The 27797-nt window shown below is 33.7% G+C and overlaps 1 protein-coding gene across 2 annotated transcripts; it reads right to left on the bottom strand.

Moving 5' to 3' along the window:
- Window positions 1-470: 470 nt before the first annotated feature.
- On the bottom strand, window positions 471-20118 carry LOC105347953 (RNA-binding protein 33). 2 transcript variants are annotated; one of them, XM_034444541.2, is made up of 18 exons: window positions 20021-20118; window positions 17747-17830; window positions 16562-16604; window positions 15852-16150; window positions 15370-15472; window positions 15039-15164; window positions 14664-14808; window positions 14258-14475; window positions 12258-12452; window positions 11210-11348; window positions 10610-11000; window positions 10148-10345; window positions 9751-9934; window positions 9359-9500; window positions 8700-9256; window positions 8195-8302; window positions 7772-7854; window positions 471-6945 (listed from the first exon to the last, which is right to left on the bottom strand). In XM_034444541.2, the coding sequence occupies exons 2-18, from the start codon at window positions 17782-17784 to the stop codon at window positions 6897-6899; spliced, it is 3018 nt and encodes a 1005-aa protein (XP_034300432.2). In that variant the 5' UTR covers window positions 17785-17830; window positions 20021-20118; the 3' UTR covers window positions 471-6896. The 2 variants fall into 2 exon arrangements, with proteins under 2 accessions (XP_034300432.2, XP_034300436.2); XM_034444545.2 differs by having other exon boundaries at window positions 20017-20035.
- Window positions 20119-27797: the final 7679 nt, after the last annotated feature.

The raw sequence follows: 27797 nt of genomic DNA on the forward strand, positions 1-27797 counted from the left end.
ACATTTACAAATAACACAACACACATGTAAATGAGATTTTTATTTTTCGTCATTTCTTATATCCAACAACGTATAACAAGTTTTGTTTTCATCATCAACAGTACATTATTGCAATTAAATAAGATAAATCAACAAATAAAAGTTTTTGGCACAATAAAATGGACGTCATTTTTCCATCGATGTATCTGGAAATAAATACTACATTAATATCATGTAAAACAAATGAGGATAACTCGTCTTCCAAGATACAGATTCGGACTCCTGGACAAACATACATCTTCTAAATAGCCCTCAACACAAATAACATTCAAGCACCGTTAAAATGGGGGTATTAAATACTTAATAATGCAAAAAAACTGACAGGAATGCATTCAAGACACCGTCGAAATAACAAACTTGAAATACAACAGCTATAATAGCCGTGGACGACAAAAGCACCACTGTTTACGGGATGTTTTTTGCAGACACACCAGAGAATGGACCTCATCAAATAACAACGAGTATGATATACGTATATACATACACCTGATTCCAAAAGAAATTCAATAATAGTCATGTTTTGCAGTTGGAGCATAGTTAACCTTCAACTTCATCCACAATTGAGCAAGGTAACAAATAATTCAACAAATGCTTATTCCTCTGTAACCCTTTAACAAATGAATCAGTCATCGCAAGTATCCTTACTTTAGTCAACTTTAGCCTCACTAAAAGCAAGAACTATACCGCATTACCACCTAAAACGTTTACTAAAAGAATCCATCTCTCTCTCTCTCTCTCTCTCTCTGTTATATTACATCAAAAAAGGAACAATGTTTCTTCCTAGAATCCTTAAAACTTATGCACTCATCAACTCGCTTTGATAAAACCTTTCCAACCTTTAGGATTAAGAATATAACATGAACAATTCAAAGAAATGCATTTGAGCTAAGAAAGGATTATTAATTTTTTCCGATAACGACAAAGAGCACACAACGGATGTGACCGGTCAGCAGAGGATGCTCACTCCTCCATGGCACCTGACCCTTGCTCTACTCCTATTTTTTATTTTCCTTTGGACTTTTGATTTTGAACACTGTTCGATATCACCACATGTCATGATATATGTGTCAGAGTTAAGGGGATTGACTTTAAAACTAAAAGGAAAAGTTACAGATTGGTTATCTCTAAATATCGATATATATCAATATTCAATCATGGCAGTCTGTGATGTTACACGCAATCAAATGCTTTGTGAACTCAGAAGACATGGTGTAAACACAGAGCATAGACTAGAAAAATCAACTTAATAATGTAGAATAACCGTTAAAATCTATCAAATTGGAAATTGACGGGTACATTAATTATCATCATAGTGGATCGATCATTAATCGATATACATATAAATACTCCCTAAAACGAATAGAACCCTGAAAGGTAAATATGGATTAGAGGTTTGCTATTATCATCAGATCAAACATGTCTTGAGTATATTTGATGAACATAAAAGAAATATATATACAATGTAAATGTATAAAAACAACACACATTCAAACCATTAATTACTGCAATAGAGAATTACGTAAGTTTTGCACATCATACTTCTTGGCGGGAATTTGTCACAACGCACTTTCAAGTACATCAACCAAGCGTACATTTAGCATTTGATATGATATAGTTGGCCAAAGATAATGCTGTTATGTAACAACAAGTTTCAACCATCTAATAAAGCCAAGGTCACCAAAAATAAAATCAAATATAGAGAAAATACTTAACAGTACAGTGCACACACGTAGACAATATCATTACTCAATTACAAATGACAGGCATTACATGTATGAGTACAATCTATTAAAACTTTGGTCAAATTGAGAAACACATAATATACATAAAAATATTCGTTGGAAGTACTTGTTTTCCTGTCGCCTTCATGTTGTCATGTGCTTAGCAATTACAAAATTAGTCACATTAACCACTGTGTAGATTTCTGTGCATAACAGCTGATCCTTTCTTGTTAAGTTCATTTTCAGAATATATAATTGATAACTTTTTTGTATCAGAAACAAAACTACTGAACAAATAGACACCTGACGTTATATATTTCTCTCATTATCAAAAATATATACCCCTAACCTAATATACCTACGTTATAAATTATATTTTTTTGACAATAAAAAAAAATGTACAATTATAAGCAGAGGTATATATTTTTGATTATGAAAAGAAAAATATCACGGTTCCAGCGCTGTGACTAAACACTATGATATCTTACAAGTACCAAACCTGGCAATGCTGCCGTTGTTGTAAAGAATTCCAACTATACATTTGTAGGCAGTGGCAGAAAGCGCTTAATAGACCTTGAAGTGTTCCAACTTTCAGAAGAAGAGACATTGCTATTCTATTGGTACTCACCTTACACTATGGGAACCAAGAACGACCGAATCTCAAACTGTCCGATAACTTTGAAGTGTCCGAGAATTTTTTTTCGTATTAATTTATAGCTTTGGATTTAATGTTGGAAAATTTGCATAAGTCTTATAATCTTTTCATTACACACTATTCAACATCAGTGCTTTGGTTCAGTGGTATCAGAAAAACAACGTATGATGTGTAAAAGAAAAGGATCTACCTTCGAATTTACACTTTTCACTTTATATTCTTCTGCAGGACAAACATGGTATAACTTAGATACCGAAGAAACAGAAAACAAAGTAATACCTATAAGATATCAATAGCTAATAGATCGCGATACCTTTCAGCTGATGGTCGGAAAACCTTAAACCAAAGTACCTGATGATATATCAAATTGCGAACCTTTTTGTAAGGACTAAGGAAGAAATTTTATAACGGTACCAGTAGTTCTCCCGTTTTCCTTCATACTAAATATACAACTATAAACTTTTTGTCCGTTAACTCACCTATACAGCGTACCTGAAGAGTGAACAGTCCCACTACCTAACTTGGTTCCAGTAAATTCTGTGTAAAGTTCAAGTCTTACCTCTGTCTGGCCGCCTATGGTGTTTAGCGCTTAAAGTGAAAATTTGATTAATAAATCATACAACAATTCATACATTTCACAATACAACTTTGTTTATACTCATGTATAAACTTCTATATCGTTAATAATACCTTTGAAACCAATAACACAATTTTAAATACATTAAAATACACAAATACAGTTACTTTGCTGAGAAATACAATTCCATAATAATCTAGTCGGCGTGCATGTACTTCTACCATACAAAAAAAACTAAATTACTATACATTTCTTCAGCTTCCTGTATGATATCACAGATAACCAAAACGGAATCATTTTTATTCAGTAGTAATTAGTTTGCTTATACCTAAGAAAGTAGGCAAATTGCTGTAACACAACTTGTAAAAACAAAAGTACCCAAGGCCTTTTAAACAATCTTTACATTATATTATTTTTGGAATAAACTACCTATATTTTGTTTGCAAAAACCCTTCTTTTCTTTAGAACATATGCCATAGCATCGAAAGTACTTATGGATAATATCCTTCACAATAGCTAATCAGAAACACAAAATATTAAAACAAAAGAAAAAGGAAACATAAAAATTGAAGCCAAAAAGGTTAGACAACTAACAAATCAATATAAAAATGTTAACTTTACAAATGTGCCTACTTTCTTCAGTTCGTTTTCAAATTGCAAAGTATTTAAAAAATGATAACATTATGCCGACATCAATACAAATATAGAACATGAATGATCTGATGAAAAATAGCATTCAAAGAATGCAGACCCATTGTTAAAGAAACAATTAAATATATCAAAAATAAATTTGTGTAAAATAGCACCATAAAACGTGTGAAAATCCACACATAATTTGTATAAATAATATAAAAATATATCTAAGTATAAAAAGTATAAAAACAAATAGTTTCTGCATTCTTGACAACAGAAAAGGCAACAAAATTTGGCAAATTGTACATACTCATATTTATTTCACATTATCAACAAACGTTTACTACAGAAACTAGTTCATATAAAGTATGCCGCTGCTTTCTGTTTTAACTAAAGCATAATTTCCTTCAAGTATAACAATTTAAGAAAACAAAAATCCAAGAATAATATTATCTGAACCATAATTTCATGAGTACATGTATAACTGTTAAGATCAATACATATGACTTTTCTTTACCATGATTTTTAAAATGCAAAAATTGATTATTACCAACATAATCAAGGGCAGACTTAATGTAATTATGATGTAATTATGTCATTTTCTGTAAGAGTGCAATTAATGTTGTTTTGAGTAAATGTGTATGTTTTATGAGAAGTATATGAATTCATTACTGGATTAAGTCTCATTTAATAGATTCACAAAATTTAAATTTTTCCATTCTCTGTATTAAAAGTGTCGTCTTGGTGATATCTTTTCCAAGATGTAATGTCATTTCATAATTCGAATAAGGCTCGAAGCACCAACAATTCACTTAGTGATGAAAAGTTCCATATTCTGCATTAAGATTCAGGTTAAAGCTGAGAAAAGTTTAACATTTTCCAACGAACACAGTAATAACAGCATCAGGTGAATTAAATTCTTCTAACATCTTCACTCAGCAAGCACTCACATTTCTGGATTTTTCCACATACTGTTTCCATACTAATTGGAGTTCTTTAACTTCACCAACAGAAATAGCACTTTCAGTTTCCATATTTTTTCTATTTTACTGTTAAACAATCTTTTCTTTCAATTTCCTAATTTCACATTCCATCCTTCAAATGTCCTTCATAGCAGTTTTCAGAAAGTTTTCTTCGTCACTTCGTCACTAGTTGGAAATAGTTCTAATTATTTGCTCAACAGTCATTTGTGAATTCCATGCTTTAATGCACCGCATACTTATTAAATCCTCCAATATTTACAGGGCAAATGTCCAAAACTCTAAACTTTTATATGTCTTTTGTTTTACCATATTTTGAAATTGTCTCAATTGCATATTTGATACGCAATTTGCAGGCAAAGGATGAAAATGTGTGAATAGTGAATGGTGAGTTTATTAGTACATGTATGTTGTTGCTTCTTGACATGCATAAAAGACTGACAAGATCTCAAGCTCTCTACAAATAATACTTATTAATTGGTAACCAATATTCTTATCATTTCTTGTGTTTATATGCATCTTGAATCTGGACTATAAATTGCTGTTGCTGTTCAAAGAACCAAAATTTACCAGTATGTAAATTGCCACAATATCTTATTTAATGTGGAAAAATACTTAATGTTCTTGGTTTTGTATGAATTGAATTTTCTTTTGTTTCTATTATTATCATAATAATATACTCATTGAATAATTTTTTCATGACCCACTCATTGATTTTAAAAATACATAAAATGAATAATCTAATACCCCTTCTTCCAAAAAGCCAATGGAAACTGTTTAAACCCATACTGATCAACAGGAATTTACTAAGGATATAGTGGCACAATTATATTTCCTTGAAGGTGGTATACGACACCTGTCGATATTAATGTGGATAAAAGTACACTATAATCAAAATACTTTCACCATTTTACATATTTCAAATTTGACAATATTTCACACAAAAAAAAATATGTTCAAAAAATGTTTGGAAAGGTAAAAATTATATAAGGCCCAGCGGGATTCAACCTCTTGACTTAAACATTCTTAGTTAATGCTACCATTAAATATCAATTCTGGGGGAAAAAAATTTAATAGTATGATTTTATTGCTTATTTCATTAGAAAGTACGTCACAATATGGAGATGTCCAAAACCACCCTCATGCTATGACCACCTTACAGTAATTGTTGAAAATTACAGTAAAACACAATTACAGCAATGACCTAGATTTAAAATTTTGATTCATTTCAATTTAGATTTTTATAATATCCACAAAGTTTAAAATACAACTGAAAACTTTGGAAAATAAAATTGGCTTTGTTGTTAGCTTTGTTTTAACTGCGAGTTCCCTGTATCCATGTTTTACTGCATATTTAAATATTGTTTCTTAAAATTTATGTTCTTTTCATTTTCTCAAGCACAAGTATGGTACTGTACTTTGCTGGTTTAACTGGTTTAATTTTAAAAACTTTTAGAAAGAATTCTTTAAGTAAAATTCATAGTAAATAAAGTTGTATAACATTAGTAAATTGTTTTAATGTTACAATGCAAACTGAAGAAATTCTTTAAAAAGTAAATTTTCTATCCATATCAAATGTAATTATTATTGTGGTTCTTTACCTGTATTGCAAATTTTTAATCTTTGTGTAATCCATTTTTTCCAGATTAAACTGTTGTCTTTCCATTAGAACAATTTTTTTTGTGTTTTCATAAAAATGATTTTATAGCTTTTAACTGATGAGCTGTGAATACAGGCTATGGTTTAAAGGTGTGAATCAAAAAGAGTATGGAACCAGTAATATTGTAGTTCTCCTAAAGCTAAGGACATAACACACACCAAACACAAAGCTTAGATCTTGTCAGGTTAAATCAGGAGAATACTACTGATATTTCAATCTGTGATCTTATGGGAAACATGTTAATGTAAAATGTAAATTTATAACTGTGCAAGCCCTTTGGAGATAAATATCTATAATGATCAGTCAAACAATACTCTAATTATGTCATCTTACAGATAAGTACTTTTAACATATTTTTGGGGAATTCAATAACAGTAAAACAACTAACATGATCGCCAACCATGGTCAGTGACATTTAAGACCTATTTCACTAGTCCTGCTGAATGACGTTGAAGAATGAAGAAATCCAGTTTCTAGGACTTTGTCCTGACCTCTCTGTGCCCTCCAATCTAAAGCTGTCCCTGATGAGGAGTATGTCTGTCGGATTTCTAGTTATTGATTTTTTTTTTGTTTCCTTCCCCCCTCAAGTAATCCTCCTCTCCTTATGTCCAAACAGAATGGCCTCCTCTCCTCAATAGCGAACAAGAGAAACCAGAATTGTAGATAAATCTAAAAGGGACCTAAAGAAAGACATAAGAAAGAATACATACTTAAGAAAAGACATTGCTAGGACTTCTAAAGAAGTAGTTTTCTATACTTGTTGCTTTGCCTTATTTGAATGCATTTGTAAGGTAACTTTACATAGTGTATTTTAAGTGCATATACGTACGTGATATTTTTCCCATTTATGCTATTAGTGTTGATAAAGTATTGATGTTAATAGATTTTTTAAACAGTTTACTCATTCTTTATAACTGTATGCATTTCATACAATTTCTGTGCATCAGATTTTACAAGATTATCAATTTACATTTCTTCCACCGTTATGTCCATACACAATAGACCCTTTTACAGAAACTGTGGCACAGCTTTTTTGCAGGGCAAAATGACTTAGTTTGGTGAAAAATGACATAATGCTGATTGTTTCATCTACGTCATTTAATTATATACAGTTAAACCTCGTTATCTCGAACCAGATGGGACTGGTTAAAAACTTCGAGATATCCGAGTATTCGAGATATCAAGGGTAAAATACTTCAAGTTTTATTGTTTGGGACTTAAAATCACTTCAACATATCCATTGTATTCAAGATATCGGTGTTCGAGATACCGAAGTTCAACTGTATCTATCAACTAAAACTTCGGCAAAGTATGTCAATTTGCCCTGCAAGAGAGCAGTATCATAGTTATCATGCATGGGTCTAGACGCACATCTGTAAATCAGCACACAGTTTTAAAAAACTGTTAATTGATACATAAAATTAACTTATTGTTTAGAACATATCATCAACATTGCACTAAAAGGAAAAAGTACCTGTATAAAATTTAAGTCTAAAATTTACCTACCTGTTGTACTTTTCAGCAAACATAGCTGCATGCTTTCCATCCTTAAAGGTGATAACAGCATCCTTCTGTTTTCTCTCAATAGTCTATTTCCAAATACGAGAAAAATAAACAGAATTTATCATCAACCCTGTCAGAGCCTCAATAACGTTAGCTACGTCTAATGTTCATGAAAACAATTTTTAAAACAATACTTTAAGTGACATGATCAAGATCTGAGATTAAATTTTTTCTTATACATGTACATTTCCCATTTTTTTTAATGTTAATAACAATGCCCAACTAATGTATTTCAAATGGTCTATTCTAAAGGATTATTTTGGAGGGCTGAAGCTGTTTGTGTTTTAGGCAATACCAAAAAGAATTGGCACTTGGCAGAAAAATCATATTAACATTCCCTCTTAGGTTCCGTGTTTGGAAGCATACCTCTACAGGACCAACTGAGGTACACAGATTCTTGATGACAAGGTCAGATGTTGACACAGAGAGATTCTTCACCATAACACTTTTAGTCTTCGACGTAACAACAATTCTCTGAAATCGAAGAACATTTAATATCATTCAAAAAAAACCCTTTTATATCATTCACATTGCAGCCTCTACTTTCCCGATGTCACCTTATATAAACCTGAGAGCCTAATGCAATTAGTGAGTAGTTTACTGTAGATTCCTTATTTTACTTGAGTACCTAATTCTGCGATTCTATTGTTATGCATCAAATCGCAAGAATATAAAATCACGAACACCAATGTTTCATCATATTTTCTAATAGTTTACATCTCTTTTTAATTGAAACGAGACTTTAAAATCAACAAGATGTGCTTCTTGCTATTTAACGTGGATATTAATTCCTCGTAATTAATTAGGAATTTACAGTATACACATACTAAATTGTGTGTTTATACAGCTAAAGCCTGCACTGAACACTTACTCTGCCAGTTGGTTGCTGGGTGACAACATTCCTTCCACCCCCATCTTCGCTGTCCTCACTATCTGTCCCAATTCTTATCACCGACCTGTTACTGGTTTCCACACTTTTATTCGGTGAAATCACTGACCTATTCCCACTGACCGTTGTAACTGGGATACTCTTCTTCACAACCTGAACTCGGCCCTGATTTAATACGGAAGTCTTTGTGTTAGTCTCGGCTTCATCCTCTATTGGAACCAGTTTAATTTCTCTAGAGATGATTTCCCCTTGAGCGTTTTTCTTCACGGTTTCTATCCTCCTCATGAGTTTTTTATTGTTGGCTGTTGCTGGTTTAGCAGTCACCTGATTGGCAGGCCTGTTAACACCGATATTTGGGTTGACCACTTTTCTCTGAGGGCTCTGATTTGGGACTGAATGTATTGTTTGGATCTGCTGACCCCCTGATGATGAAGGCTGACTAGTAGGGAAAGTCTTTTTAGGTGCCGCATTGACATTCAATGGTTTGTTTGGTTGTGCAATTCCAGCTGCTGGTTGCTCAATGTCTTCTATTGTCTGGCCTGCAAAAAATAAACAAGAGGTTTTTGAACTATTGTTAGTTCAAATATTAGAATACCAGTATTCTTTATATCAATATGCTATCTGTCTTCATTAGATTTTACCTTTCCCTGCAAGTCTCTGTGCTAGTTGCTCCCGCTTTTTCTGAGCCAATGCCTGTCTGTTGGCTTCCTTCCTCTGCCTAATCATCTCTCTCTGCTTTGCTTGCATAGCCAACTTCTCTTGTAGCTCCTTGTCTTCTGGGGACTAGATTAAATCGATACACAGTTAGTAGTAAGAGCGTTCTGTCAAGTGTCCAAAAATTCTTTCATTGAAATAAAAGTTAAGATTTAAACATGTCAGAGGAGAAATCAACGGCATACAAAAGTTAAAATCCATAAAACTTTTTGGCAAGACTTATGAAAAATACAATTAGATAATAAGCATCATACCCTTAGCTTCTCACTAAAATTGTTTACAAACATACTATGCACCTAGATTACATTGTCTTTCTTACCAGGACTTCCACCTCCACTTTGCTTTGTTTGACCGGTGAGGAATCAGCACTGGGTGCCTCTGTTGAGGGCCTCTTTGGGGGCTTCGTAGGTCTTGAAGGTCCCACCTGGGGGGTCTGTCCAAACTTCTTAGCCCGTTCTCTCAGTTTCTTGGCATGTGCATGCAACACAGCATTTTGCTTCGGTCTGAATAGAAATAAAATGACTTCAACTTTATTTCAGTTTTAAACTTATTAAAAAAAAAACCTTTCACCTACAGTAAATGTACAGTTTCTTTTAGCCATTTCATGTATCTTAAATTACATGTACAAATTACTTCAGTACATTACTCACAAGATTATATACATGTAGTTGTTATTTAAAAGCATAATTGGAATTTCTTTATGTTTGCATGCTTACTTCATAACTGATTGTTGAGGCACAGCGTTGTTATTTAAGTTATGGGGCATTCTCTCCCCTTGAGACTGAAACCTCTGTGGCCTAGGCTGATTCTGAAATCCTTGGCCCATCTGCTGAAATCTTGGCTGCTGTTGTTGCTGCTGTGGATTGAAATTCTGTCGCACATGAGACTCAGGGCCATGTCCAGGGGTAGGAAACCTAAAGCAAAACGAAGATATTGTACATGTACCTTTTAATTTCTAGGAAGGCATTTCCATTCTCCCACATGTACTCAATCATGTCTCATATACCAACATGATCAACACTCAAATAATAAGTATCATTTCCTTTAGTTTTGTATCTTCATTTTGATAAAAGTTCTCATTAAATTTCTAAGCATAAACAAATGATTTATAAAGAGATGTTCTACGTACAGAGATTACTGATTGCATTCGTATATTTCACACATCTGTCCATTCCTACCTTTGCTGAGAGAACTGCTGACCATACTGAGGATGCTGAATCTGAGGTCCATGATGAGGTGGGGGCCTATTCTGGGCATGTTGAGGTCGAGGAGGCCCCATCTGACCATGATGCTGATGTTGGAGCTCTGGCCTCATTAGCGGGGGAGGATGCTGGGTAGGATGCTGTGGACGCTGCGGAAACTGATGCCCCTGGGGTAATAATGGCTGTGGAGGAGGGGGCCCATGAGGGGGAAACTGGTTCTGCTGTTGAAACTCCTGACCATGGAATGGGGGCCTACTGTGAGGCACATGAGTGGGTCTCATGAGCTGCTGCCCCTGGGGAGGGTAAGATGGAGGTCCCCTTGAATAGTCTGAATATGGAACACTATGTCTTGGTTGAGGTTGCTGAGCTGTAACAGTGAGTAAAGATATTCTACTTTGTCAAAAGTCTTAACTATAAACAACCCTTTTATTTCATGAGTATTCATACTTAAGGGTTTTTTTGTTGTTGCAATTACTTTCAATATTGTTTTGCTGCTTCAAAAAACAAAGCATTCTAACATTGTTCAACTTTAATTCATATTACTTTTCTTTATTAAAAAAAATGACAACAACTTACGTGGAAACTGATGTTGAAGGTGTTGAGGGTGTTGTTGATGTTGTTGATGTTGAGGATGCTGTTGATGGTGGACTTGATGTGGGAGATTTGGTTTACTATAAATGGGCTGTGGGTTAGCTTGGGAGGTCCAGGGAGCACTCTGAAACATTAATTTAAAAATATTGTAAAACTATCATATATTTCAAGATTTTGTCATACATTAAACAATAAATGAGAAGGAGCTTATTTATTTTTTTTTTGGACATCATATCATAAGATCTAAGATGCTTAAACTGACCAATCTTAAAATCCTATGCATCAAAGCATTATAAAGATAACAAAATTCTAAAACGTCTTACAAAAAGTGAAAGAAGGTTACTGTGACCCTCTAAAAAAAATCTCCAAAACATGATGAAAGAATACTGTGAAATAAGGCCTAACAAAAAAAAAGTTTGTTTCCGCTTTACTGCTGAAAAAAAGTAGGGTCGGTCGGTCGGAATTTTTTTTATTTTTTCAAATATTTTTTTTCCCCTTTAATATTGCAGTATCCATACATGCTGGTTAGATACTGACACTGCTGAATGGTATAAAATGAGAAATACTTTTAATATCATTCCCGACTATTAAGCTGGTCTTAAGAAAACACAAAAATGATATTATATATCAGATACTTCCTCTGCCAACGATGAGAGCATTATTAAAATCTACAACACATGGAAACATACAGCCATTTTGAAACAAAACGTTTGAGTTACACTGATTTGAGAAGAGTAACTGCTTCAAGCGTTTTTGTGGCCAAAATTTTGAGCAATTTTTTTTCCAAATCAGATAAAACGAAAATAAACGATTTTCCATCAAAAATCCTTTAAAAAAAGTTTTGAGTCGGGGGGTAAAAGCTAGGGTCGGTCGGGAAAGCGGAAACAAACAATTTTTTTTCTTAGGCCTAAAGACTGTCAACTACACTGTATATTCATCATAATAGAGTAACAACAACATTCTTTACAACTGAACAAAAGTCAACTTAAAATAAATTCATATATTCATTCAAATTCAAGAAGAAAATGCTTACCTGTGGAGCAGAATGCATGACGGGGGCCGAGGGCTGTATATGAAGAAGGGAAGGCGGTCCCTGGGGTCTGAACAGCGGGGGTATGGCTGGGGTAGGCATGAGGCCGTCCCCTTGACGAGGTGGGAGCATGCCAGCTCGCCTGAAGTGGGGATTTATGTGGATCTTCTGAGGTTTAGATGCCGGCGGACCTGCACCCTAGAATACGAAATAATCTAATAAGAATTGTATTGCCTGACATAAACCTTTTCCTCCACACAGAGCCTCTCAGTTCATTAATTAAATTTCCATCAATTACACAATAAGAGTTCAGAAATTTCAAAACTGATAGATAAAAGGAATTCCTGGTATCGATTGTCTGCAGATAAATCTCTTTAATCCAATTGAATGCATAGAAATCAATATTTTGAGGCATCAATTAAGAACCTCCTTGGCACTTAGAATCCCAAATTATAGAGCATATTTGCTAACACAGTATAGAACATTCCAGTTCTTTCTACACTATTCTTCTAATTGATTTTTTTTTTTATCAATTGTTCAGTGCACGAGTGAAAATAAAATCTACCAATAACTATAGTATACAAAAACCAAAACTTTTTTTTGCTGTGTAATATCTTACTAGACCATTAATCGTTCCTTGATCTTGCTTGTGAAGTCAAATTCAATGAATATCTCTTACACTAATCAAAGAGAGATAACTCTTAACTCCCAAAGGTTTTATATTCACTTCCAAGTTTTATTATAAAAAAAAGTTAATAATGTTTATTTTAAAATTATTTATGATACACTAATAGCAGTTTTGCACTTATAAATGACTGATATTCGAATTCTTGGATTAAGGTAAGCGAACATGTTCCCCCATTGGCTAATGTAACAAAAAGTGACATCCTGCTCAAATTTAGTGCTGTGATCTAAATACAAAAACATAACAAAATAAAAATAAACCAATTCATTTGGAAATTTTCAGCACATCTACTGAAAAACCAAAAAGTACATAAAAATATATTCTTCACTTTCAACACTTATTTCTGGCAATATTTTCATGCTTAAAATTCTTTATCTTTTATACCTTGCCAAATGAACATTAGAATAGAGTTATCTCTCTTCTCATATCAGACACTGACTATTAAGTTAACAGTATGATTGCATAAATAGCTTTTTCAAAGGTTAATTCTGATACTGAAATAACATGTATATAAGCTTTTTATTAGCACAACAAATACACCATGTGCATAGGAAAAATTCTGTCCGTTATTTACTAAGGCCACAAAAAAATTAATCTCTTTGCTCTCAGGCCAATATTTTCAAAAAGAAATGCAGCTGGGCGGTGGCAATTTTTTTTTTTCATAAAAAAAAACAGGATGCATGATTTATTCTTTTAATTTCATAATGTAGTAATCTTGTAAAAATCCAAAAAATTGATGTTTAAAAGCATATCAGTCTTAAATTTATTAGCTCAAACTAAATGGAATAAAACAAATCATTATGTTCATCAGGAAACACCAAAGCTACGAGGCTTGAGAAAGCCCTGTGTACAAGGATTATGAGATATTAACTAAAGTATAGTACAAGCTGCAGGAACTTTCCCTCAACAAGAAACAATGTTCTTCTTCATACCTTAACTAAAATCATTGCTGTCGCGATCATAACTTGAACACAATGTTTCTAACTAGACTCTGCGGCCATTTACAAATTGTTATAATTTAATCTGGATCATCGCGATGTTTGCAATAATGTTCTTTATTGAAGTCAAGTGTTTTACTGACTTCAGTATTTAAAATGCGATCCTAAATCCAGATTTTTTTTTTGAATTGGCAAGCACTCTAAAGAAATTTTATTTCATTCATTGATAAAAATGACCAATGGGCAAATCTTAAGCGGGTTGGCCTGAGAACCAAGGAATTAATTTTGGTATCCTAATGTTAATGTTAATCATTCTATCTACAATACCAGGTACTATAAGTTTGACTGCCTTTAATTCATTTTGGATATATTAGACAAACCTGATGGTGACTTTGATTGACCTGGGGTTCATGTGAAAAGTGGTGATTCGTATTCCGATTGGCTGGTGGTCCTGACCTTTGACCTTGATTGAGACCCATTCTTTGTTGTCCTCGCATATTTGAGAAACTGCCCCTTCCTCTGCCCCGATATGACTTGTTTTTATTTGGACCATGATGTAAAAACTGCTCAATTTCTTTTTCCTGCTCTTCAGAAATTTCTGCATAAAGAGAAACAATATTGGTATCATTCATTTAAGATTTTTTTTTTTCAAAAACTAATTTTCATTTAATGTTGGATTTCTATACATGCTGCCCAAGTAAAACAATCTGTACATTAGACCATCAGTGTAAATTCATTACAATCTATGTTAGCCTTTGATTTTCCATTGATTTAGCACACACTGACCTAACGTGTCTGGGATGTCTGCAGCCTTATGAGTGGACAGCTTAATGCTCACTGGGCGCTCTGTCTTGAATCGCCTCCTCCTGCCATGCTCATTGTCGCTGTCATCACTTTCCTCGCTACTCTCCTGACCCTGGTCCACAGAAACCTACACAAAAAATATAATTTACTCCACTAATGTATACCATCCTCCAAAATGAAAACATTTTAGATTAAAATCACATAACAAATATACAGCAGTGGCCATGTAAGAATCTCATCAAAGTATAGAATATAGCTTCATACATAAAGCTAGCTATGAAGGCTTGTAACCATGCAATTTCTACACATTCATACAAATACTGCAAAATGAAAGTTGTCAATTGGGCTTTTTGTTACCTCCAGCGTGGAGATGTCTGATTGGTCCTCCTCCTCCATCTGTCTCTCTCTGACAGGTGCTTCCCTTGTCTGGGGTCTGGTTGTCACAGGCTGGGGCTTAATGAACTGGTCCTCAGGCTCTTCACCCTGTCAAACAAAGCAGAATTAACAAAGTCTTTAATATTAAAATATTCAATTTTATTCAAATCAAAATATCATTATTACTTTGCAGCTTTGCAATCTCACATATTAACAGAGTAGAAATGCCTTAGAATGTTTCTTTTAAAATTATACTGACAAATGAGACAGTTGTTGTACATTTTTAAACATGTGATGAATATCTATATCATACCTGACTACTGTCTAGAATTATCTCTGAGACCCCCGATTCATCAAAGTCATAACTCTCCTCTGGATCCAATAACAGAACTGGCTCAGGGTCTAAATTATTGATCCTAAACAGAATAACTCAACATATGTACACAAATCCATATCACAAGAGAAATACAGTACGTGAAAATTACTCTTAAATCATGCTTTATATGCCGCTAAAAAGGAAATCTCAATACAAAATGTATCTTTTCACTTATCAAATGACATATTAAAAAATTCACCCATGCTTCATTTTAATGACAGGTAAAAGCAAAAAGTATTGGTACTGTAACTGTGCTTTTGTTTAAAACTTTATATACCCTTCCACTCAAAATTATTTTTTCAATGCTACAGTAGTTAAGCATGTCTTAAAACAAATTCCATATTTTCAATTTCAAAAGGACAATGAGGATGAGAATTATCTTATTGTAATAGCCTGTATCAACCTTAGCAGAAACTTACTCCTTTGAGACAATCTTTTTACTCTGCTTCCCTGTGGAACTGGGAGTGGATTGTCTGGTTTTAGAAGCATCTTCCCCTCCTTTCCTAGAGTTGTTATTGTTGGTATTCCTGTTACCAGCAGAGTTATTGCCCTTGCTGGGCCCTGTAATCAGAGCTTTGCTATTTGTGGATTGGTTGACCGTTTTGTGGGATGTGGCAGTGTTGGATTTTTTGTCTGACGAAAATGAAGACTGGGTAAATTCATCCTCATCATCTGATCCAAGCAATGCATCCTCATCTAGATCTTCATCATCATCAGCCTGTCATGACAAAAAAAACCTCCAAACATTATACCCTATTTTAAAATTTATTCTTGAACTTTATAATTATTTCAAATATTTATTAAGTTAAGTATGTTGCAAACTGTTCTTCACATGAGTTTTGATTTGATTTTCTTGAATTAAAGAAATTTCTGTGTATATCATACATTCATAACTTCATATATAATATGTATATTATACATGCAACAAAATTCAAATTTTAGAGAACTATTGGATTTGCCTGTTATTTTTTCTTCCACATAATCTTTTATTATTGGTTTGGTGGTATCAATATATATACTTGCAGCAAATTTACATTATTGTGATAAATCATCAATTGAAAATTTGAATGGCATGTGTGATTTTGTTTAGTTGGTTGAATGGTATTAAATTGAGTTCAATAATGAATACCTTGAATTTGGAATTAAAATTTAGTAGCTCCTCATCTTCATCACTGAAATGAAATAAACTTCAATGTACAGAATTTTGAAAGTTCTCATGCTAACTTGTATTGCAGAAATTGATACATATTCTTTAACTTAAACACAAAAACTTTGAAGCACAACTTTTCTTTTTGCTTGAAATAAGGAGGTTGTTGAATCACAAGAGACATATAAATAACACAGATTGGCAACTTATTGAAATCTCGCTTAATCCCATGGTCCCTATTGTAAAATATTCCCAGTTTAAATCAGTATATCTTTCTAATTAATAAATATATATAGAAATAAAAACACTAAATCCTATTACCAAAACATTCAAAATATTATATTTTCATGAGTTTGTGTCTCATAAACAATATTAAAAGAGGAGTTTCAGGTGACAGTTGGTTAAGTCCGAAATATTACCAATGTTTCATAGCTAGCCTATATATTTTCTATATATTAGTTTTATTTTTCAGTTTATTGTTTCAAAAACTTCTAAAGCCTATGCACACTTTTCATTAAAACAATATACTTTTGGTAATCAATAAATCAATTTACTAATATCAGGGACCAACCTAGAGCAAAATTTCAGGGAGACTTCACTTCTCCGTAACAGAAAAATAGGGAGAGGTTTGAGATATCAGGGAGACTTCAATTGACAAACGGAATACTGGGTGACTTCGACTTCTCTTTCGAAGGAAAATCCGGTGAAGTTACCGATCAAAAAGCGACTATTTCCCGCAAGTCGACTCCTAGGTTGGTCCTTGAATATGTAGTTCTCAAAGTAAGGATGGCCCCGTGACAATTTTCAACAACAAATCATGCTAATGGTGGAGTTGCCAACCTCTGTTATTTATGTCTCTGATCATGCACACATATCTAGAACAATATTTTACTTTGAGAGTATAACTAAGCAGTAGTCTTATTGGAAAATGATAGGTCTATGCTGTGTGTAAGTCAATGCAGCCACTTTCAAAAGTTTCAATAGAAAATTTTGAAAACAAGACTTGACAGATCAAATTTTGAATACAAATCAATTTCACTGTAATGTTTACTGCCAATTTGGATACATAAGTTCTTTAACAGTTTCTGATGAAGATGATTACACACATTCTTAGCTATACACTTGACTTGCATCAACAACAAGAGCATTGTAAACAAATTGGCATACCTGTCCCACGACACCTCTGTTGGACGTTTAAAGGACATGGTGGTTATAGCTGCCTCATTTTTTTATACCTCATCCAGTAAAAATCTATAACAGAATTTTAAATCAAAAGTTCCATTTCAAACATGCAACATTACAAATCAAATTCATCATCCTTCATGTTTAAAACACTTTGAAATATTTTAAGCACCACAACCTGAAATTAACCGGTTTGTTTAACACCCCCACCCCCCAAAAATTCTCTGTTCCAAGATATCCTAGATTCATATTTTGCTTAATTTCTCAGAATTCTCGATATTTACAAATACCTCATGGTTCAACGATGTTCATTCTATAATATGAAAAAATTCCAAGATAAATCTTTTGAAATGCACCCACTAGCTTATCAGGTTTTAATACATTGCTAAAAATATTTTGTCAACTGGGATTTTGCTGTGCAACAGACATTAAGAGTACCCAGATGTAGTTGCATAACTGTAGCTCCACAGGAAATTTGAGTTGACAGACTGTGGAGATACAGTTCAATCCATACAAAAAACTGTATATTTATTGCACACAAAAAATTGTGCCAGGTTTTAGACTTATCAAACTAATTTAAGAATATATTCTGTAAAAATTTTAATATAAAAAAACTCCCAAAACATTTTACTTAAGATGTCATTCCTTAATTTGTCTCTAAATATCTTTCAAAAACCCTCCCCAGCCCTGTAAAGTGAAACGGTGTCTTTTTTTTTTTTTAACAGGTAAAATAGTGACTCTTAATCCAAATGTGAATTTAACCATACTTTACTTTCCTAGGTCAGTTAGAGTGTTTATAAAACATGATTGAGGCAAGTAAAGTAGTAAACCAGTGGTTAAATATCTCATAATTTTTCAGTATTAATTTTTTTTGAAAAATATATAAACCACGTGCAACTGTTGCAGTTGGGCACAGGGGTTTGGGTAAAAAAAAAAACTATCCTCAAAAAAGTGGGCACCTCGGAGGAAAAAAAAAAATGAGGATGCCATCTTGGATACCACCTCACTTCATTACCTAATTATCAAACTAAACATATATGTGCTGATTTGTATTCCTTTATATAAATAAATATATCGGTGTTTCACCTTCGGCTTTGTTCTTTTTTAGACAACATAAACAAACTTGTTGATTTCTTGCATAACATTCAAAATTGACAACTGCTTGGCTTTTGCGGAAAGCGAAAGTACGGCACGCAAGATCTTTGTCATATTATTGGTTATGGGGAAAAGCCTAGGAGTTGTCAAATTTGGATGTTTACACGAGAAAAATATTTTTTAAAAATTGAAGTAGATGTAAACAGAATTAATCTAGAGATGAGATCTCAAAGAAGAATCATTTACATGTATAACAGGTTGGGACCACTCTCCCAAATGGGATATAATAGCCCGTTTGGGATATAATAGCCCAAATGGGATATAAATTTTAAGTGCAAAAAAATATTTTTTTTTATTTTAAAACTTTTGAAATAATTCCGCATTAATGTGAATAAAATGCAACAACTTTTGGTTAAGAAGTTTTTCTATATTTCTATAGTTTGTAAGATTGATCCCCAAGAAGTTTTGGATAAACTGAGGGATCAATCTCAGTAATAGTACAGCTACAGAAAAAGTTGTTTACCAAAAGTTGTTGTATTTCATCTATTCTAATGCGGATTTATATCAAAAATTTCAAAATCAATTTTTTTTATTTTTTGCACTTAAAATTTATATCCCATTTGGGCTATTATATCCCAAACGGGCTATTATATCCCATTTGGGAGAGTGGTCCCAACCTGTATAAAAGAATATGAATTGGCAGAAGTTTATAGTTTAGCGTTTTCAATGAGAAATTAGCTGATGAAGCATGGTGGTTTCACAGATGGCGTCCTTCCTTGTTATTTTTCCTCCGAGGTACCCACTTTTTAAACGATGTTCTTCTTATTCTAAACACAAACCTGTGCTACGGGAGGCACTGTACATGTACATGTAGCTCACAGGCCATCCACCCGAATTCTTTTAGACCGGTAGCTACAGACCAGCAGCTAAGAGTGGGTGTACTCTACGTTTTTTTTTTCTTTTCTGGTGTAAGATACGTTGTGTTTCATATTCATACTAATGGAAAAACTTCATTGCAACAACACGAGACTGTGGGGGAAGCACGTTGTAAGAAAAATGCCCTTACAAAGACTTTTCAATGAAAAAATCTTGACAATTAATGTATTCATGCCTTTGGCATTTGAAAGGCAATATGACAAAAAGTTAGCTGTGATTAATACCTACTTAATAACCTTGTTCAGTTGTTTTTCCAATATTTTATTACACAAAGATGGCGACGCACGTCTTGAAAAGTAATTAAGTCGTACGACAAACGTGTCTGCTTTGTCGACTGGGTTGGTAAGCATTGTGAGTATGGAACGCCAAATTCACAAAAATGAGCTAAACATAGTTTCACATTTGATAAATTAGGTTTATTGACTGTTAACTATAGTTTACGAACCTCAAACTGTAGTTAACGAATCGTTAACTATATTTTTAATCTGTAAAACTATATTTAACGGTTGTAAACTATAGTAAACGATTGAGAATCTAAGTTTATCTATCTGCAAATAACGTTAACAATAGATTTTGCTCAGCTGAAAAATGTAGATTCACATCTGTAAACTATAATTTACATTTGTTAACTATGGTTAAGAGTTGTTAATCATAGTTTCACACTTATCAGATAAACTATGTTTTGCAATCGCAAATGGTTGTTTTCAGTGTTAATTATATAGTTTTACACTTCTGAAACATAGATGATCGCGTTAACTATGGTTTACAGATGTAAAATATAGATTATTGCCGTTAACTGAGTTTTCTGTCCGTAAACTATAGTTTACAACCGTTAAACCTAGTTTATCGACTGTGAACCTATGATTAGCTCATTTTTGTGAATTTGGCGTGCCATATGTAAGGGGATACTGATCGATGCCCGTGAGGGACAGTACCACTGTAAATGCAGAAATGTTATGATCACACTTGCCGTATCCACTCTATTCTCAAAAGGTAACGTACGTTATGTGAATGATATGTCCCTGTTAGGAATCGAGTTACGTGACTGGCCCAAAAAACTGATTGTCATATAAATTTAATTTATCCTGAGACTGAGGAACATTTTGTTTATTTCTCTTTTCGGCATAGTTCTTGCATGCTGGTTTTGAAAACAATGATATTATTCATTATTATGATTGTATAATTTCATTCTAAACAACATATCTTCAAAATTGTTCTAACGACTCCTATTAGACTAAGTTCGTTACGTGTCTGACCCCTTAAAACTGATTTTCTTTTTTTTATCTCAAAGCTGAACATTAAGCTGTTATAAATTGCAATTGACGTTTTACAACTGTTGAACCCTTTTCAAAGTCGATGTTTTTATGTATCAAAAGACCAGAATCCGGAAACTTTGATGTCACATGTACATTTAAACAATAAAAGGCTTTCTTTGGTGACTCATGCGGGGTATGAAGGTGGCGACACCGCAGGAAAAAATACATAAGCACCATTAGAAGCCTTTCTATATTTGTACCATAGTTTAAGATTATTCGTTATGTCTTATTATTATATTTATCGGGAGTGCACTTGCCTCTAAACAATACGGTGCCAATGCGTTGGTCTTTATATATGTACAATGTACTCCGTGAATTTTAAGCTGTGTATCCCCGACAAACATTAATTATTCTTTATATTTTTTAACACTCCTAGCCATTAGGAATAAATCGACTGCCCATTGTTATATTTTTATTTCACATTTATTCATTTTACGACTTCCAGTATCGATATTTGCTTCAAAGAATTAAACTTATTAACACAAGTTCATGTTTACGAACCCTAAGTTGTGCAATGCTTTTGTTCAAAAAATTGAATTTAGATTTAAATTGATGAATGTGTAGTAACTCTTTTTTAAAATCCTATTTGATCAATAATATACATGTTTGTTTGTTTCTTTTTAAAATGACTGAAAAACATGTACATATGATAATTATACTTAAAAAAGTCAATCAATAAAGAAAAAAATATTACAGATGTGTATTTAAGAAATGTATGTCGCGAAACCGTGAATGGTGAATGTCAAATTCGATTGGCTACCGCTATTCACTCTGTCCACAAAACAATTTAAGTTTACTATTCAAACGCGTTCCTATCACGTGATTGACTTTCTTAAAAAATCCCTATTTCATCTTACACACGTTTCTGTACTTGTTCACACACATGGAGGAGAATATCGAAATAGAGTCTTTCTGACAAAGCCATTGCCAATATTGTTTTTTTTTAATTACTTAAAGGTTTTTTTGCACATGTGATACAGATGACATCACAAAATTCGTATCGGCCTCCGCGGCTGATACAGGTTATCAGCCTTGCAGGGCTGATACGGATCCGTATCACACCTCTGCCTTTTTTTTCGCTTCGGCATTTGTGCATGTTTACAGACAAAAATTAAACATTTGTTACAGTCGACATTTTTAAGTGCTACCTGAAGAGCCCTCGACCAATATCATCCCCCGGCCCTTCGGCCCTCGGGCTGACATTGGAGTCTCGGAATGATACAAGCTGTGATATGGAAAAGGGTATGTACTATTCTTTATTTCTCGAGCAGCTACAAATGAGATTTATTCGACGAACTTAGTTTGAGTCAGTCATCCATGTTGAGTTTTGGCAATTTTCATATGGAGGATTTTCTTACTGTGGAGTATTTTTAATGGTCGTGTTAAAACAACCTTGTTGATATTGTTTTTACCTGAGATAGTGGGTGGAGTTAAAAAAGAAAGTGTGGGGTATGTACAAATAACACACACTTTTAATAATAGAAAACACGCCAAGCTATGATACAAGTTACTTACCCCATATAATATTGTTGATTATGTGCAGACACCCGATGGGTCATTATGACCACGCCCATCGGGTGTCTAGCTGCATATAATCAACAATATTATATGGGGTAACTACTACAAATATCTAAAAATAAAAAAGTCGAGAATTTGTAAAGCATTTTCGAAGCAAAACTGTTCATATTTGATCACGCCCCTACCGAAATTATCATTTCATAATATTCAAAGAATGATTCCTTATTAGTATTCGAATATAAATAGGCAAACCCCGCTTAATTGTGCCCCAATTATACGTCTTTTGAATTTATTAGACTGTGTAATACAAAATCGTTAGGTAGTTTTATCATTGAACAAAAATGAAGATGTAAAACGTTCGCCATCTTTTAGAGTACCATTTCAACAGGCTACCGCCAAAATCACCACCCCAATTTGCCATCGCGTGGAGACAATCCAGTGACACGAGAGTGTCTACTAACTCTGCCTTATTGGCGGTGGTTTCCACAAGCAGTGTTTCTAAAAATTTTGGTTCCTCTAGTCCGTACATTTTAATCACTTATTTGGACGGAGTGACGTTTATTGTTCCTTATTTCTCGACCATTTATTTACAAACTCTTTATTTTGTTGTATCCATGGTCTCTGAGGCGGTTTAACAACTTCTGGTGGCGTTTGCGATAACACGATTCTTTCCGCAAATCTCTTGTTCTATCATCCCTCAATGTTTCTTTCGTAATCAGGGCACCAATGTTTTAAGAGGTATAACCATACAATCGGTTTTTCCTTCGATTGACCTTTGGATGGTGACATGCCTGGTTGGAACACTGTTTCCATTATTCCTCTCTCCAGCTGGAATGCTATTTCCCCGATAACCCTTGTGCCCAAAATCCTCAGAGCTGCCGACAGCTTCTGGTCAAACTCGACCGCAGAATTACTGTCCACAGCATCATTGCTTGACTGGCTTGAATTAGGAACAACTATCAGAAGAATGGATATTTTTTAAAAAAAAATTATATTCATTAAAAATTGGTATTTGAATTTGAGAATTCAAATAATTATTCAATGTGATTTTTATTTTAAAAGAGCAATATCCTTTAAATATCTTGTAAATATCCACTGTTTCGATTTGGTCTGCCACATCATGGCTTTCTTCTTCCGCGTTTTGAAGACTATTCTTACTGGCGTCTGTGTTTACTTGACGTACAACTTCAGCAGAACTTGGAATAGTGATTGCAGATGCACTCACTCGATTCCTCGTTATTTTGGAAGTAACATCTATATATGGACTTGCCTTCTTTGGACATGCCATATTTTTCATGATTAATTTTTTTTTTGAAATACATGTATGTAATTAATTTCTTTATTCGAATAGTACTTTTCCCTATCAAGAATCTTATTTCTAAATTTGCTGGAAACCATAAATTTTAAGGAGAATATTACTACCGAGCTTGCAAAGGTGTCCCACCTTTGCATTCTCGGTAGTAACAGCATTCTCGGTAGTAACATTCTCCTTTATGGTTTCTTGAGGGCGTTTCCTTTTTCCTTGTTTAAGAAAGTTTTGGGTGAGGGAGTGCAAACTGTTGGTAGTGTTGGACCTGGGACTTCTTGATTACGGCCATGATTAGTGTTTTCAGCAGGTTTTGGGTTGTCTTTGGTTTTTTTCAGCAGTCGCATTTGTTGATTTAAATTGCTTTTAATGTCAGGGTTTTTCGAGAGCGAAATTCCTTGGACTTGTCTCCCATCAGTGACTTTTGATTAGCCGTTTTCTCGAAATTGCTCTGAGTTGTAGGGAACACGTTTCCTTGCACGTTTTCGACGACAATATTCATCCTTACTTCTGTCGACAGTGACAGGTTTTTTTTGCTTAAATTTGGATGAAGTTTACGGTATTTCGTTACAGTTGTATCAAGTTTGTTGATATTTACGGGCAATTCTTGGATAAGGTTGCGAAGTTTCACGGCTGGTTGTCTGCTGATCCCTTGGTTGATCGTCAACATTTTGGGAAGATGTCATATTTATTGAGCCTTGCTGTTGACCTTCGCCGATGTTAGGTACCATCTCATTTTTTGCATGGGGACTTCTTAATGATGTGTTTTGAGCAATAGAGCGTTCCTTTTTATGATGCTACATGTAGATTTATCAATATTCTCCAGAATACGCCCATCGAGTCTGATTCTTTGACTGCCAATTGGGAAGACGGGGAAAACCATCAGGCCCTCGGTCCTCTTTTTTGGCTTGCTTTAAACCTGTTGTAAACTGGCCTTGTTGTTTATTCATCATATGGGAGTCACTTTTATATCCCACGAAATGATTTTGTCCATCATCCTGGAAGGATTCCCAACCATGGTGAATTTTCACCCGGAATTCTTCCACTTGTCCGTAAAAGGGGCGATTCTCTTGCTCCTCGCTGTATGTATAGCTGTCAGAACCCGAATCAGAAGGATCATCCACCACGCTGCCCCAGGGTAATGGTTGACGGATTAGCTTTTTTACTGGTTGAGTCTTCTTTGACCACTCACTGCTTGTTCTCTGTTTTTACTTGGTGGGTTTCTGAATAAAGAATTTTATATGTAATATATCATTGGATCAATCAGATATAAGAATGAACACAAACTTGTATCTTATAAATACATGTACATGCATATATAAGGGTTAGTTTGGAACAAACAAAATTTATTACAGAAATTTTCATTCGGAATATTTAAGCAACCATTAAAAGGGTTGGTTGGACGTGACTATTGTTAGCTTAAACCTATGTCTTGTTCTGTCTGAAGATAAAGCAAAATCTTCAAATTCAAATCTAGCATATATGGATATGATTTTGTTTTTTTCTGACTGAACAAGGCATTCCTAAAAAATAAGGTAGATCTGAAGGTTAATTTGCTGCCTCCTTAACCAAGACGTATGGTCAACTCTTATGACTTATGTATGTAGTACTTGTATGTTGAATTTTATATGTAATATATCATTGGATCAATCAGACATAAGAATGAACACAAACTTGTATCTTATAAATACATGTACATGCATATATAAGGGTTAGTTTGGAACAAACAAAATTTATTACAGAAATTTTCATTCGGAATATTTAAGCAACCATTAAAAGGGTTGGTTGGACGTGACTATTGTTAGCTTAAACCTATGTCTTGTTCTGTCTGAAGATAAAGCAAAATCTTCAAATTCAAATCTAGCATATATGGATATGATTTTGTTTTTTTCTGACTAAACAAGGCATTCCTAAAAAATAAGGTAGATCTGAAGGTTAATTTGCTGCCTCCTTAACCAAGATGGTCAACTCTTATGACTTATGTATGTAGTACTTGTATGTTTAACTTATTTATCACTATAATGTATCTCTTTGTTATTGTGGTTTCCCCAATATTCATTGAATACCAGTTTTCGTGGATTTCGTTGTAAAGTGGATCCACGAAATTAAATGTTCATCGAAGTTCAATTTCTACTTACAATTTGTATTGTTATGGTCATCAGCAACGAATTTAAGTATCTTTGACAGTGTGATCACTTTATCCACGAAAATTGATACCCTTGAATATTAATGAAACCACAGTACATGTCTACAGAAGGTACGACCAATCTTTTTTTTATAGAAGACTTGAATATGCTTTGCATATTTTAACGTAGTGCTTTGTAAATATGCTATCTATCTATAGTAGTTTTTAACATTGCACATCGATACATACGCCGATTCAGAAAATTTTCAGGAGGGTAGGGGTGGGGTAGAATGAAAGTGCATGATAATAGTGTTTCTTGATGAAGGGGTTCGAGGCAATTCATCGCTAATTTTACAATGTTTTCGATAAGTTTGAAATTTCTAAAAGACGAGGAGGGTATCCGACCCCTCCCTTCCGCGATTCCCTTCTAGATCCGCGCATGTGCATAATTAGGTATGAATTCGTACACTGTACTTAGTACAATAGTCTGAACTGTACATTATTAAGTTGTATGCAAGTATGTGGTTATTGAAATCATTTTCTTTTTGGGTTTCGGTTTTGGGAGTGATTCAATGGTTGAAGTTGATCACGTCATTGGTATTCACTCTTGGAAATAAACTTTACAATAATTTTTGTGTTGTAGCATTTGTGAAAAAAATTGATGAATGAGAAATGTTATATAAAATGCTAGACGTTTTGCTTTATTAAAATATGGATCCGTTGAGGAGAAGATTGGGTTAACTGATGAAACAACGCTGTTAAAATGCTTGGAATTCATCACATGGCAGCTTATATTCAAATTATAACTAAATTGGGATCTTCGTCAGTTAGTTGTTGCAATTCACTCCATACAGTAATGTGAGCTATCGTAAAAAAAACAAATTATATGAAGTCTTAAAAATCCGCAAAACACAATTATACATTGTAGTCAACTAGCTGCGCCTTTATTAAATTTTACTTACTCCATTGCTCATTAAAACATGCTGTCAAATATGAAGTACCTTTCTTCTGATTCGCAAAGGAAAGATCATCAACATTCATAGCCTTCCAAAATCGGAAAAGTTTTCAAGGTATTTTCTATTGTATTAGATTGACGCTGTTTCAACTAAAATATATAACCCTGGAGTGTCGTTGCGTTTAATTAGTATCGACCGTGCATGCACAGACTCAGCAATTTTCGCAGAATTTCAAACTTTGCCTTTATTTCCTACCGGGCATGCTCGGAGATGTGCACGGCGTCTGTCAAATTCTTATTCTGCTCCACGACTTCCATGAGAATTCTACGTAGATCTCGTATATCGTCCTTCCTTTTTTCTTTCTGCTGCTTTAGCGATGACATGGAAGAAAAGTGGGTCTGCATTTTTTTATTCTTTGATTCATCAGGGTCAATGAATTCCTCATAGCTCGGTTCTCCTCAGCGAGTCTGTGTTTTTCTTTCACGAGTCTACGATTTTCGTCTGCTAAGAGGCAGGAATTTTTCACATCTTCTGTCGGAGTTTAGTTCCTTGCATAAAGCGTTGATATATCTTCCTCCGACAACATTCCTATTTACTTACATTTAGAATTAAATATTATAGAAGTATTGTTACTAACGTAAGATATTATTTATAAAATAATAAAGAAAATTAATGCTTTACAAATTTCAAATTGATTTTAAATTAAATTAAAAAAAACAGATGGACAGCATTCCTCTAGTTACAGAGAGGCATATTATAACAAAATATACTGATTTCGTTTAAC

The sequence above is a fragment of the Magallana gigas genome, chromosome 5 (genome assembly GCF_963853765.1).
Source record: "Magallana gigas chromosome 5, xbMagGiga1.1, whole genome shotgun sequence".
Classification (NCBI taxonomy): Eukaryota; Metazoa; Mollusca; class Bivalvia; order Ostreida; family Ostreidae; genus Magallana; species Magallana gigas.